Here is a 14,120-nt window from a genome sequence, read left to right on the forward strand (position 1 = left end):
TGTGGCACCGATCCGGCCCGCACACCGCAAAAAGATAGAGCATGCTCTATCTTTTGGCGTGTGTGCGGCCGTGCGCCACTATTCTCTATGGAGGGAGGAGGGGCTGCCTCCTCCTCCTCTCCAGCACACGGCGGTATGCCCGCACGGCGAGCATACCGCTGTGTGAATGTATCCTAAGCTGGAGCTCTATTCACCTGCTTTGTAATATTGAAAACACAAACTCTTTGCACTTATCTTCATGAACTATAGCCCAAAGGTCATCGTGCATGAACAGCTATTAACAGCCCAAAGTGTTCTATTATTTATAAGAAATTTATCTTACTCTTTATTGAGTGTCTAATAATAATAGTAAAATAATAATAGTAAAATAATAATAATAAAGTTGCTCAAACCTTAGAGCATGCTAGCTTCTTTTGTTACCAAATATACTGATGGAGAATTGCTGGGGGTACGACGTGGGTTTAGTTATTATAACAAAACTCTTGAGCAGGTTGCACAAAAGAATAGTGCAGATGATAATAGCAGACTTTGTAATATACAGGCGGTCCCCTACTTAAGAACACCTGACTTACATACGATCCCTAGTTACAAACGGACCTCTGGATATTGGTAATTTATTGTGCTTTAGTCCTAGGCTACAATGATCAGCTGTAACAGTTATCACAGGTGTCTGTAATGAAGCTTTAGTCTTAATCCTGATTCTTATAACAACCCGACATTTTTTAAATCCAATTCTCAGAGAAACCAAAAAAAATTTGACTGGGGTTACGATAATAAAGTATACGGTCCGACTTACATACAAACTCAACTTATTAACAAACCTACAGAACCTATCTTGTATGTAACCCGGGGACTGCCTGTACTTTTTTTTTTAAAGGAAATGTCTCTGCCGTTTTTCCTCTGCCTTTTTTCCTGCTATTAGTAGTGTGTATCAGGGTGTAGTCACACGGTGTGTTTTTAAATGCCTTGCAAAATTGCATGCGTTTTTGCATATTTACCAATGCGTTTGGCTGGTTTAAATGAGTGTTTCTTAATTTCTGGATGTGTAAGCAGCCGTGAAAATGTTAACACGGCTGCTTACACTTTCAGAAGAGAGATATGGATGTACTTATTATGAATATCCTGCAATATTTCTCTCTTTTTCTTTTGTATTTATGGAAAAATTCAATAAAGAAATATTTAAAAAAACAAAAAAACAAAAACAAGGGTATCAGAAGCAAATCCTGCCAAAGGGGGGACACAAGCATGTGTGCTTTTTCACAACCCTTGATCCTGGAATATAAATGCATTTTTCACAGTCCTGCTGATACTAACAACACACACACAAGGGAATTACACAAATCTCCAGTGCCTAACACTGACAGAAGCTTTGTACTTTCTTTACCCTTTATGAGGATCGGGAAAAAACAGGCCATATGGAAGTAACTTGGTCATGCAAATGTACAATTTTTAAAGCCGTCAATCGGTCCTCTGACTACAGACTCAATTTATGGTAGAATCTGTATATATGACACTTCGAGGGAAGGATGATGTTGCATATTATGTAAACCCTGCCACTCTGCAAAGTTGTATATGGAGACACCGGCCCCCCTGATATATCCTGTGGCCGGCGGCACTGCCAGGCAATTCCAGGTTACTGCTATGACCTTCTACAGAACAGGCACAGGTTACAGCTAGTGCACAGGGAAGAAATACACTGCGTTTGCCCACTCTGCCCAAAAGACAGGGCCCCCTTCATACCCATTCACGCCCACTTGGTGTGGAGGTCGCGTAAGGGGGGGAAATAATTGCAATTTTGGGAATTTCGAGGCCTATATGGCAGAAGTTTAAGCCTTGGGTTGTTGTTTACTTCACTGCTTTATTATATAGTAATTGTATATCATTTTTTGCTACACAGTATAGGGGCTGACTTGCTAAATTGTGGGGTCCCAGTGATGGGATAATGGGAATGGGTATCCATTGTACCTCCCGTTGCACTGCAAAAGATTGGAGGGGCCGGTGATACATGCGGGCTGCAGCTTCATTCACAGTCTGAGGACCTGACTGAGATTGCTGAGTATGGTGCTCGGTTATCTCCATCAATGCCATCAGCACCAGCGCCATTGGGTATCTCCATCAGTGCTCAATTATCTCCATCAGTGCCATCAGCGTGATCGCAATGGCTATCTCCATCAGTGCTCAATTATCTCCATCAGTGCCATCAGCGTCATTGGCTATCGCCATCAGTGCTAGGCTATCTACATCAGTGCCAACAGTGCCAGCGCCATTGGTTATCTCTATCAGTGCTCGGCTATCTCCATCAGTGCCATCAGCGCCATTGGCTATTGCCATCAATGCTAGTCCATCTCCATCAGTGCCATCAGCGCTAGCGCCATTGGCTATCTCTTTCAGTGTTCGGCTATCTCCATCAGTGCCATTGGCTATCTCTATCAGTGCTTGGATATCTCCATCAGTGCTGTCAGTGCCAGGGCCATTGGCTATCACCATCAGTGCTCAGCTATCGCCATCAGTGCCATCGGTGCCATTGGCTATTGCCATTGGTGCCATTGGCTATTGCCATTGGTGCCATTGGCTATTGCCATTGGTGCCATTGGCTATTGCCATTGGTGCCATTGGCTATTGCCATTGGTGCCATTGGCTATTGCCATTGGTGCCATTGGCTATTGCCATTGGTGCCATTGGCTATTGCCATTGGTGCCATTGGCTATTGCCATTGGTGCCATTGGCTATTGCCATTGGTGCCATTGGCTATTGCCATTGGTGCCATTGGCTATTGCCATTGGTGCCATTGGCTATTGCCATTGGTGCCATTGGCTATTGCCATTGGCTATTGCCATTGGCTATTGCCATTGGCTATTGCCATTGGTGCCATTGGCTATTGCCATTGGTGCCATTGGCTATTGCCATTGGTGCCATTGGCTATTGCCATTGGTGCCATTGGCTATTGCCATTGGTGCCATTGGCTATTGCCATTGGTGCCATTGGCTATTGCCATTGGTGCCATTGGCTATTGCCATTGGTGCCATTGGCTATTGCCATTGGTGCCATTGGCTATTGCCATTGGTGCCATTGGCTATTGCCATTGGTGCCATTGGCTATTGCCATTGGTGCCATTGGCTATTGCCATTGGTGCCATTGGCTATTGCCATTGGTGCCATTGGCTATTGCCATTGGTGCCATTGGCTATTGCCATTGGTGCCATTGGCTATCTCTATCAGTGCTACCATCATCAGCAGTGAATAAAGCCGCAGGGAGCATGCACAACTGGCTGCTCCGTTCATCTGCAGTACAAGGGGGTACAACGGAACCCCGTTGTCATGATCCCATCACTGAGACCCCCATCCAACCAGCAAGTTAGCCCCTATCCTATTTATTTTCTGTGTAAAACCAACGTACAATAAAAAATGCAATGTATCTGACACAAATTCGCTCACTACGCACATTACAACCATCCACATGACAATTTGCAATATGTGAAGGGAACCACAGTAATCAAGCAACTTGACATTTCATAGTGGCTGTGCCTGATATCACAGCTCTGTCCCATAGCCTTCCCATAGCCTTGTCCAGGCTTGGCAGCCCCTTCAATCAGCTGATCTGTGACAGTGACAAAAGCCAGACGCCCTTCATTCTGACATTGCTAAGATCAGGAAATCACATTTCCAGTTACAATTGCGCTCAATACCACAACTCCTCCATAGAAAGCTAAATTATATACAGCCAGTAAGGGTTATCAAACTGTGAAAGGATATTTTCACTGTCTGAAGTTGGACAAAAAGGACTACAAAATCTACAGAAACAGCGCTACTCTTGTCTGCAGGCTGTGACTGGCACTGCATGGAAAATGAAGAATCTACATTGTGAAAAACGCAGTTCTGTAAATACACACAACGTGTATGTAACATCTTCCAACAATAACCGCACCAGACAAATGCAACCTCGCAACAAAAAGAAAGGAGGAATTGAGCTCAGAATTGAAAGCCAACGAGGAACTGAAAAGAGGAAAGTGGAAGCTTTTATTTGAATTGATAACAATGATATACAGATAATGAAGTGGAAAACGGGAAGAGAAAGAATGAGGTAGAGGTGAACGGGGGTCTAAACTTTTTGGAACAGAATTAAATATTATGTTAAAGATCAGCAGAACAGTCATGTACAATATAGGTAACTATAGTTTTTAAGTATCTCCAATTCTACAGTTCACTATTACTAACTCTAGAGCCTCTTTATATTGTAAAACCTCAGTCTCACTGTATGACAAGTAGCATGTTCGCACCTCATGCTTTATGTTAATGACATGGTGCCATCTAACTTGCTAAACTGGCACCCACTATCAGAAATACCTGTAATGAGCAAAAGGTTCTGGACCCATTGTGCTGCATAACCTATTTTGCTGCTCCCAAGGGTGCGATCCAAGTGACCCGGCAGATGTCAGATCAAAAGATGCCAAAGCGTGGTACCAAGGGATAGGCAAAGACGTGGTCAAAGTACAGCGCAGGGGACATATGTTCAATCTGGTAAAGGAGCAATGCATCAGGATGGGCAGCCCTAACAAGTTGGGGACCTTTTTGCTAATTTTGCATATTGCTTGGGGGCCTGTAAAAATAATAAACCAAAGTCCTTTACTACTGGGTTATGTTTGTGCACTTCAACAGTGCGCTCCTGCTACAGCCTGAAACTCTTGTCTGTAGACCACGCATCACTCCCGGCCTTTGTCTACAAACTAAGGCTCCTTTCACACTTAAGCCATGCTCGATCATACGTCAGCATGCTGGAGAGGAGGAGGGGTGAGTGCCTGTGTATGCTTGCCCGGCTACTACCATAGCGAAGCACCGCACCTGCCCATAAACACAGGGAAAGATAGAGCAGGCTCTCCAGCCATCTATAGCCGTCTATGGGGACATATATCCGGCCGCATATACATCCCCACAAGGCAAAGGTGCAAGGGGACTTAACAGGAGTGCAGAGCAATATATAAAAAAGTATTTTTATTCCCGGACAACCCCTTTAAGCAGTTTCCTTTGGGAGAAGGAAGGTTCAGAAAAGTGACTGGACGCAAACTACATCTCTTTAGAGTTTCTCAAAGGGCCAGTGTACTTTACAAGCAACTGGAGTGGAGCAACTACTACTATGAAAACCAGTTTAATGATACCAGTGGACAATGGTCTGGTGGTGCTCGAAATAGCCTTTCCATGAAACCTCTGAGATGCCATGATCAATATCAACCTCAGTATTTAATTCTGCCAGTTAAATCCTCTTTGTCGACCTCAAACTCTTGCGACCCAGGGATGCCAATGTATTGTCATGCAATGTAAAAATTAAAAAAAAGAAGTGCTAGAAATGCTTTTGTTTGTTCTCCTCGACTCCAAAAACGAAAATAATAATAATTAATAAAAAAAGTCACATTTAGCATTTAATGGTACCAATAGAAGCTCACATTTAGGCTACATTCACACTGCCGTTGCCCGCCCGTACCGTACCATAGCGGGCAACGGCAGTGCACGAGGAGAGGAGGAGAAGGTGAGCGCAGCTCACCCCCGCCCCTCTCCATGGGCATGTATGGCGCACGGCACCGTATTACGGGTAAAGATAGGACAGGTCCTATTTTTTTTCCCGGGTACGGAGCCGCACGTGTGCCCATTGCCGTCTATGGGGGACGTATATCGGCCGTATATACGTCCCCCATACTGTAGTGTGAATGTAGCCTAAAACAAATTTTGAGTCCTAACAATATAAAAATTGGGAAGGCCTGTATAGATGGAACAAAAACATTATCCATATAAAAGGTGATAAATGTACAATTTTTGTCATGAATATACACCATGGTTCACATTTATTAAACCCCCTGCACCAGTTTTTTTTTGTCTGACTTTGCATGTTCTTTTTGGTGCTTGTACATGTATTTATAGAGTGTCCGTGGCCGATTTGTTTAACGGCTGCACCCGACGCAACGCAAATTTCTGAGGTTGATGGCACATGTGGTGTTTTGAACCTGTTTTTGAGCCGTTATTCAGCAGTTGACCAATCATCTTAATTCAAACTGGTCAAAAACACATGCGTTTTCAAAAAACGCATATGTTTTTTGACGGCCTGCTTAAAAACGGGCCAAAAATCTGTTCAAAACAAAACATGTGTGCCATCACCCTGAGGCCGTGGTCACACGTACCGCCAAGCGTCCGTTCATAACGCGACGCTAGCGCACAGGGGGAGGTCCTCGGCCCGAACGCACATGCGTTTCCAAAGAAACGCATGCGATCGGCTTAACATTCGCATGCTTTTCCCTGGAAACGCATGTGCGTTCGGGCCGAGGACCTCACCATGTGCGCTAGCGTCGCGTTATGACGGCCTAAGGCGCTTTCACACAATGCTTTGCTTAGTTTTTTGATGAATTTTTGACGCATTCCAGAGCCTTCAGCCTTGATCACATGCTGAGGATACAACGTTTTTTCAGTTGTAGTGGATATGCAATGTAACCTTGGCATGTGCTGAAGCTTTTAGAATGCATCAAAAACGCATAAAAAAAAATACTCCTGAAAAAGCCACATGGTTTAGTGGCGGAACGTGTGGGGAGCCTGTCCCCTCTCCTCATACCTGGTGATATTTTTTCTATATATTTTTTTTGTCATGTTTACTATATGCTGCTTAGACTGTTGGTATTGCACCTTAGCCTTATAAGACTAAGGCCGCGGTCACACGATCCGCTAGGCGTCCGTTCATAACGCGACGCTAGCGCACAGGGGGCGGTCCTCGGCCCAAGCGGATATGCGTTAACAGGGAAACGCATGCGATCAGCTTATCAATCGCATGCGTTTCCCTGTTAACGCATGTGCGGTCGGGCCAAGGACCGCCCCCTGTGCGCTAGCGTCGCGTTATGAACGGACGCCTAGCGGATCGTGTGACCGCGGCCTTAGGAAATAATCCACACCCTCAGGTCTAGCAGGAGAGGGGTTAATAGAAACCTTTGCTTATCTCTGCACTTTATTGTTAGGCTGCTATTTGCTACTCATTTTCTCTGGTAGCAATGCAGAAAGCTATGCACATGTTGGTGCTTTTAATTGTTTTTAAATGTCTTGGCTTAGATTATTTCATGTACATATTTTTGCTATAATAAAAATTGTAATTGCATTGTCTACCGACTCACTGGGCATATTATTCGAGTACCTATAACACGTCACACTTTTCTTGTGGTTTCTATGCATTAAAAAACGTGACGCAACGCATTGTGTGAACGTGCTCTAAGGGGAGTTCCTGTGCAAAGTCCTACAGAAGAGTGTTGAACGCTCTATGTTATAGGTGCACCAAAACAATGTTGATGCACTCTGTCAGAGCCGTGCTGGGAGCGCCAGATTCAGGAGTTGTGACGCACGTTCTTCATGAATCCGACAGAGTGCACCAACATTGTTTTGGTGCATCTGTAACATAGAGCGTGCACTCTACATTGTATTTGATGAATGTGATACAGAGGGAAAAAAAAGGCGGAGCTATCATGGAGCGTTAACCCCTTAAGGACGCAGGGTTTTTCAGCTCATTTCTCGCTCTCCAACTTCAAAAATCCATAACTTTTTCATTTTTATGTGTACAGACCTGTGTGAGGGCTTATTTTGTGCGTAACAAATTTTACTTTCTCGTAATGTTATTTATTTTAGCATGCCGTGTACTGCGAAGCTGAAAAAAAATTCCAAATGTGGAAAAATTGAAAAAAAACGCATGTGCGTCATGTTCTTGTGGGCTCAGTTTTTACGACTTTCACTCTTCGCTCCAAATAACACGCCTACTTTATTCTTTGGTTCAGTGCGATCGCGGTGATACCAAATTTATATAGGTTTTACTGTGTTTTAATACATTTTCAAAAATTAAACGAATGTGTACAAAAAAGAAAAAAATTTTTTGCCATCTTCTGACGCTAATAACTTTTTCATACTTTGGCGCACGGAGATGTGTGAGGGGTCATTTTTTGCGAAATGAGCCAACGTTTTCATTGCTACCGTTTTGAGGTCTGTGCGACATTTTGATCATTTTTTATGTGATGTAAAAAGGTGTAAAAGTCGCATTTCGGACATTTGGGCGCCATTTCCCGCCTTGGAGGTCACCGCCGCCCGTAACCGTTTTTATATTTTGATAGATCGGGCATTTTGGGACGCGGCGATACCTAATGTGTCTGTGATTTTTACTATTTATTATGTTTTATATCAGTTCTAGGGAAAGGGGGGGTGATTTGAACTTTTAATATTTTATTAATTTTTTTTATTTTTTAAACTTTTTTTTTTCACTATTTTTTAGACCATCTAGGGTACATTAACCCTAGATGGTCAGAACGCTCCTACCATATACTGCAATACTTCTGTATTGCAATATACGGCATTTTTGCAGCACATTCATTACAATGAGCCACTGGCTCATTGTAACGAATCTGCAGATGCCAGATAGTCTCGGGTCAAACGAAGACCCGAGGCTACTATGGCAACCGATCGCCGCCCCCTGATGACGTTCGGGGGCACGGCGATCGTAATAAAGATGGCGGCGCCTGCGCGCCGGCGGCGTTGAAAGGGTTAATAGCCGCGATCGGTGCAAGCACCGACCGCGGTTATTAGCGGTGGGGGTTTGCTGCAATATGCAACAACCCCCACCTCTGTATGAAGAGGACTCATACATCCCTTATACCTCTGCGCCGTAGAGCTACGGTGCAGAGCGTTAAGGGGTTAATAACCTAATAAAAATGGAGTGTCAACATCAGAAGACAAACTGATTCTACTCCAAGTGACAACAAATATATCTTTTAATAGTTAAAAGATGGACAATACTTATCCACAATGAAACAGTGGAAGTATAAAGATAAAATAAACATATAAACATAAAAAAAATTAAAAAAATAAGGAATTGTCTATTTACATGGTAACGCAATTCATGTAACAACCTTTCTTCAGATCAAACTTAAGATATGCACTACAACAAGTGGTAATCAGGTGACCAGTTCTAATTACTCGTCTGAAAATGTATCCTTCACCTTAGGGCGCGTGTTCACACGTTGCGTTTTGGTAGCGTTTTCATTGCGTTTGAAACGCATTACAACAGCTGATGAGAGGTAATTTGCCTAATTACATTACCGTTTACGTTTGTTAACGTAATGTTGACGCAAGTGTTAACGTGTTGTTAACACACATGTTAACATCACGTTTACAATGCGTTTTGTAAACGGAAATGTAAACAGTGATGTAATTAGGCAAATCACCTCATCTCAGCTGTTGTATGTGCGTTTTAAACGCAATGAAAACACAGTTCAAAATGTAACGTGTGAACGCGCCCTCAGGGTGAAGACACACATGGCGTTTTTAGGCCATTTTTGGGCCGTTTTCAGATCGTAAAAAATGCATGTGTTTTTAAAAACACATGCGTTTTTTGAAAAACGCATGCGTTTTTTTCCGATCTAAAAACGCTCTACTAATAAGGGCCCAAAAACAGACTAAAAACGCCATGTGTGTCTTCACCCTTAGGCCGGCGGCACACGTGGCGTTTTGAACACGTTTTTGGGTCGATTTAAGCAGTCAGTTAAAAAACGCATCCGTTTTGACCGCTTTTACAAATTAGCCAAATAAAAACGGCCCAAAAAACGGGTTCAAAACGTCCCATGTGTTGTCAGCCTTATCCTTCATCCTCTTCCTTTGGGTGAAGACACACATGGCGTTTTTGGGCCGTTTTTGGGCCGTTTTTACTAAGTGCGTTTTCAGATAGTTAAAAACGCATGCGTTAAAAAACGCATCCGTTTTTTAAAAACGCATGCGTTTTTGTCCGTTTTTCCGAAATTGCGCAATGAAAAACGGACAAAACGCATGCGTTTTTAACGATCTGAAAACGCAATTAGTAAAAACGGCCCAAAAACGGCCCAAAAACGCCATGTGTGTCTTCACCCTTTGTTGTGTTTTTTGTTTCTTTTTAGGTTGCGGTCACACATACCGCTAGGCGTCCGTTCCTAACGCATGTGAGTTCGGGCCGAGGACCTCCCCCTGTGCGCTAGCGTTGCGTTATGAACAGGCGCCTAGCGGTACGTGTGACTGCGGCCTTATACTCTTTTGATAAATGTGAGCTTAGAATTGTATATATTCTCAGAAATAGCAAAGGCTCGTTTCACATTACAGTTTTTGTGTATAAGGCCCCTTCCACACTAGCGAGTGTGATGCGATGAACTCGCATCACACTCGCAACGCAAGCTGCCGGGAACGCACGGCCCGAACGCTGCACCGCGGGAGTGAACTCAGCATGTCAGTTCATTCCCGCGGTGCAGCGTTCGGGCCGTGCGTTCCCGGCAGCTTGCGTTGCGAGTGTGATGCGAGTTCATCGCATCACACTCGCTAGTGTGGAAGGGGCCTAAGGCTGGATTTACATTTGTCCACAGACGAGAGAAGTGCCGTGCCGCCCCAGTGCACTTTGATTCTGTTACAAGATGGAATCAAAACGCTAACGTGTGGCATCACCCTTCGGCTGGTGCCACATGCACCGCTTTGTCTGCGTTTGAAAATGCTGACAAAGCCGCACCCAGACAAATTAACGCAAAAAACACCGGCGACTCATTCCCGATTGCAGGTGTTTCCATAGAAACTCCAATGCGATCGGGCCACGGCCGCCCTGGTGGGTGCGGATGTCTGCGTTTGAAAGCGGTGCGTGTGGCACTTTCCCACTCGCCGTTTTCGTAGCGTTTTTAAACGCATCCAAAATGCAAGAGGCTAGGGGGTTTTGCCAAAAGGCATATGCGTTTGGGTGCGTTTAAAAACACTACGAAAATGACACGTGGGAAACTGGCCTCAGGCTGCATTCACACGAACATATGCCTGCCTGGCAAATAAAGTTATAATAAAAGAAGTCCTGAGAAGAACATTTTTTAAGGACACATCTAACATCATCTTTTTCACCTTTATTATGGTTGTTTTTTTAATGTTCTAAACACCATTACCTTTCACATTACCATTCAAAACACTTGCAAATTGTGTACAGTAATGACCAGTTCTGCACAGAAGTCTTTAATATTAGATTTTATACTTTGCTGCTCTTTTTAGGTCTTTTACTGTTAAACGACCTTGACATGATCTGTGGATCACCACTGCAGAGGTCATTAATGCAGGTGCTGCCACCAACTGGCCGATTCCTTGAAGTGCAGCTTTCCTTGCAAATGCCTTTCCCAGGGACAAAACCTTCAATTTATCCTTACATTGACATTGGAGGGAATTAATTAAAACTGACCCTTTAAACGCTAGTTTTAAAATCCCCCCCACTGGCACTCCTGCCTTTTAGTAGATCAGGCGCAAACTCTGCCAATTCAACCTAAGACCAGGTCGGAACTGGCGTAACTTTTGGCTATAGTCTCCACCGGAGTCTTCAATGGAGACTACAGTAAATCCTGGTATGTCCAAAGTGGAGGGGGAGATTTATGTTCCTTCTTGGCCTAAAAACTGGAGGAGAATTCATAACGAATCTCCCCCATTGTGAACTTCTAATTGTGCACCGAACACATATGTGGTCACGGCGAGAAGACTCTCAGAGGTGTCTCAGGGTGGTGGTACACGTGGCGTTTTGAACGCGTTTTTTAGGCCGTTTTAAAGCAGTCTGTTAAAAAACCGATGTGCTTTTTGAAAACGCATCAGTTTTTAGCGTTTTTTGCAATTATCCTAATTAAGATAATTGGAAAATGGACGAAAACGGTCAAAAAACAGATGCTTTTTTAACGGACTGCCTAAAAACGGGTTCAAAACACTTTTAAAATCTCAGTGAGATTCCCCTGGCATGTCAACAAACCCTTTAATTGTCCATAAATGGGGTGTCCAGAGGTTGTCCAAACATGGCTGCTTTCTTCCAAAAACAGCTCTTCCCCTGACCATGGCTAGGGATTAGTATTGCTACTACAGTATTTAGTCAGAAGAGTAACTTAATGGGTTGCAGATGGGGAGTTTCACATGGGCCCAAGTCTTAGGGGGCCTATAAGGTGTGTATCATACGTATGAGTCCAGTACAGTAAGTGATACATTTTATACGGATCTTGGAATCAGCCGTCTTAAGAGGTCATTGTTCATGGAGGGCATTGTACTGTTATAGGGGGCACTGTAATATTATGATGGAGCACTGTGCTGTTATAGAAGTCACTCTATTGTTATGGAGTGCTCTGTGTTGTTATGGAGTGCTCTGTGTTATTATAAAGGGGGAACTGTGTTGTTATGAGGGGGCGCTGTGTTGTTATGAGTGCTCTGTGTTGTTATGAGGGGGCACTGTGTTGTTATGGGGGCACTGTGTTGTTATGGAGTGCTCTGGTTTGTTATGAGGGGGCACTGTGTTGTTATGGAGGGTACTGTGCTGTTATGGGGGGTCTCTGTGTTGTTATGGAAGGCACTGTATTGTTATGGTTCCCGTACTGAGTTCCTTCACCTGTATCACCCCTCTGTGGCGCCAGGGGCGCTGTGCACTCTCCCGTTACCTTAGTAAGTCCGGTCATAGAGATAATACTGGTGTGAACCATCACTTATAACCTCCCATGTATTACTCTAGCCCGGGGTCACCTGGCGCCGCCCTCTTCTGTCATCACCCGGGGACACGGTCAGGTGACGTCACAAGATGGCGGCGTCCATGCTGTGCCGGTCCGCGCTGCTCTCCCGGTCCCGGGCGGTGTCTGTGGGCGCCGCAGTGTCAGGTACGGGCGGTGTATGAGGTGCAGGATCGCTGCCTCCCTCCGTGTAGTATCTCGTGTGACCTGTGCGGGGCGCCCGCAGCTCCAGGCTGCTGTGACATTGTGACATGTGTCAGTGAATGGAAACACCCAGAGGCTACAGATCTGGCACAGCGCTATAACATCTGCATATAGTAAAGGGATCCTGGTTTCCGATCTTGTGCTGCCCTATGGAGGGGGCTGCCTGCTATAATGATCAGCATAGCACTGGAGTCTCCCGATCTCCCCTCTATTCTGTATCATTGGACCTCCAAAAGATGTCATCAGAGGCGGTGTGATGCTGTGGGGATTTAAAGGGAACCTGTCAGGGGAATTAGGGTCACTAAATGATCTCCAGGTACACTTGTGGTTTAGTGTCTAGGGGCAGTGGCTGTTATTTTAAATTAAAAAGCATTTATAAGGAACATGGGAGTCATACCTGGTGCTCCTTACAAGAGCACCACCTGCACATGGACAGTAAAGCCCGGAGGAGGGATGACCCCACACCAACAAACAACACCATGGCCCATGTGTGGACAGTGAAACCACACCACTACCCCATCCCCCTCACTGAATGACTCTGCAGCGCCTGCACATTTAGGTCAGGCTACATGCACAGGAACATGAGCTGTTTTAGAGCCACAAACAACGGACCCATGGTCCTTATGCGATCAGTGTGTAATCTGTTTTTGAGACGTATTCCCAATAAAATGCTCCATATGTCACCTGGCAAATGATGCCAATCGCTTGTCCCAACCTCTTAAAGGGTAACCTGTCTGTGTAAACTAGCAACTGCTCCGCAAATACAGAGCCAGATCTTAATCAGGCTCTGCATGACTTCTATCTATCCTCTGAGATGCAGCTATATACATGTATACATATGGCCCCATGTGATATACAGCGTGCTTTCTTTATCTTGCAGGGAGAAGGTTCCTACTTTCTGCAGCGTACACCAGTGACAAAGCGTGGGACAAATGGGAGAAGGAGAGCCATAGCTTAGGTGAGTCCTCAGCCCTTGGATCACACATAAGATAAACATATGAGGTTACTTTGAATTAACGCTGAGTAGAAGGTATACTGGGTATGGTGGACGTGCCCATGGTGTACTGAAATGCTTATTTGCTTATAATTAAAAATGAAGATTTCTTTGCATTCAGGCCAAGTTTTTTTTTCTTAAGAAATACATCTTGATGAAACAGGACCCCTCGCCTATAAGGTCATAAGGAAGCTGAACACTTGCGTCCAGCAGACTGTAACAGGGAATTGTGAATGACAACTATGGAGCCCCTTACAGGCTCTCAGCTATCATAGCAACCTATCTGCGCCCCCAGTCATGTCATAGGTTGGGGGGTATCAACCATTGGACAAGTTGGCGGTGCGCATATGCAATGCTGATTAAGTGCCACATTCGGGTTTGACCGATGAACTCAACAGT

At 44.6% G+C, this 14,120-nt stretch overlaps 1 protein-coding gene across 1 annotated transcript in view; it reads left to right on the plus strand.

The window, feature by feature from the left end:
• The first annotated feature begins 12,511 nt into the window (after positions 1-12,511).
• Positions 12,512-14,120, plus strand: part of MRPS27 (mitochondrial ribosomal protein S27) — a 51,215-nt gene continuing 49,606 nt past the window's right edge. Inside the window, exons 1-2 of the mRNA XM_072138793.1 lie at positions 12,512-12,670; positions 13,608-13,685. Of these exons, the coding sequence (XP_071994894.1) occupies positions 12,595-12,670; positions 13,608-13,685 (154 nt within the window). The 5' untranslated portion in view covers positions 12,512-12,594. The remainder of the gene's footprint in view (positions 12,671-13,607; positions 13,686-14,120) is intronic.

Source organism: Engystomops pustulosus, chromosome 1 (genome assembly GCF_040894005.1).
Source record: "Engystomops pustulosus chromosome 1, aEngPut4.maternal, whole genome shotgun sequence".
Lineage (NCBI taxonomy): Eukaryota > Metazoa > Chordata > Amphibia > Anura > Leptodactylidae > Engystomops > Engystomops pustulosus.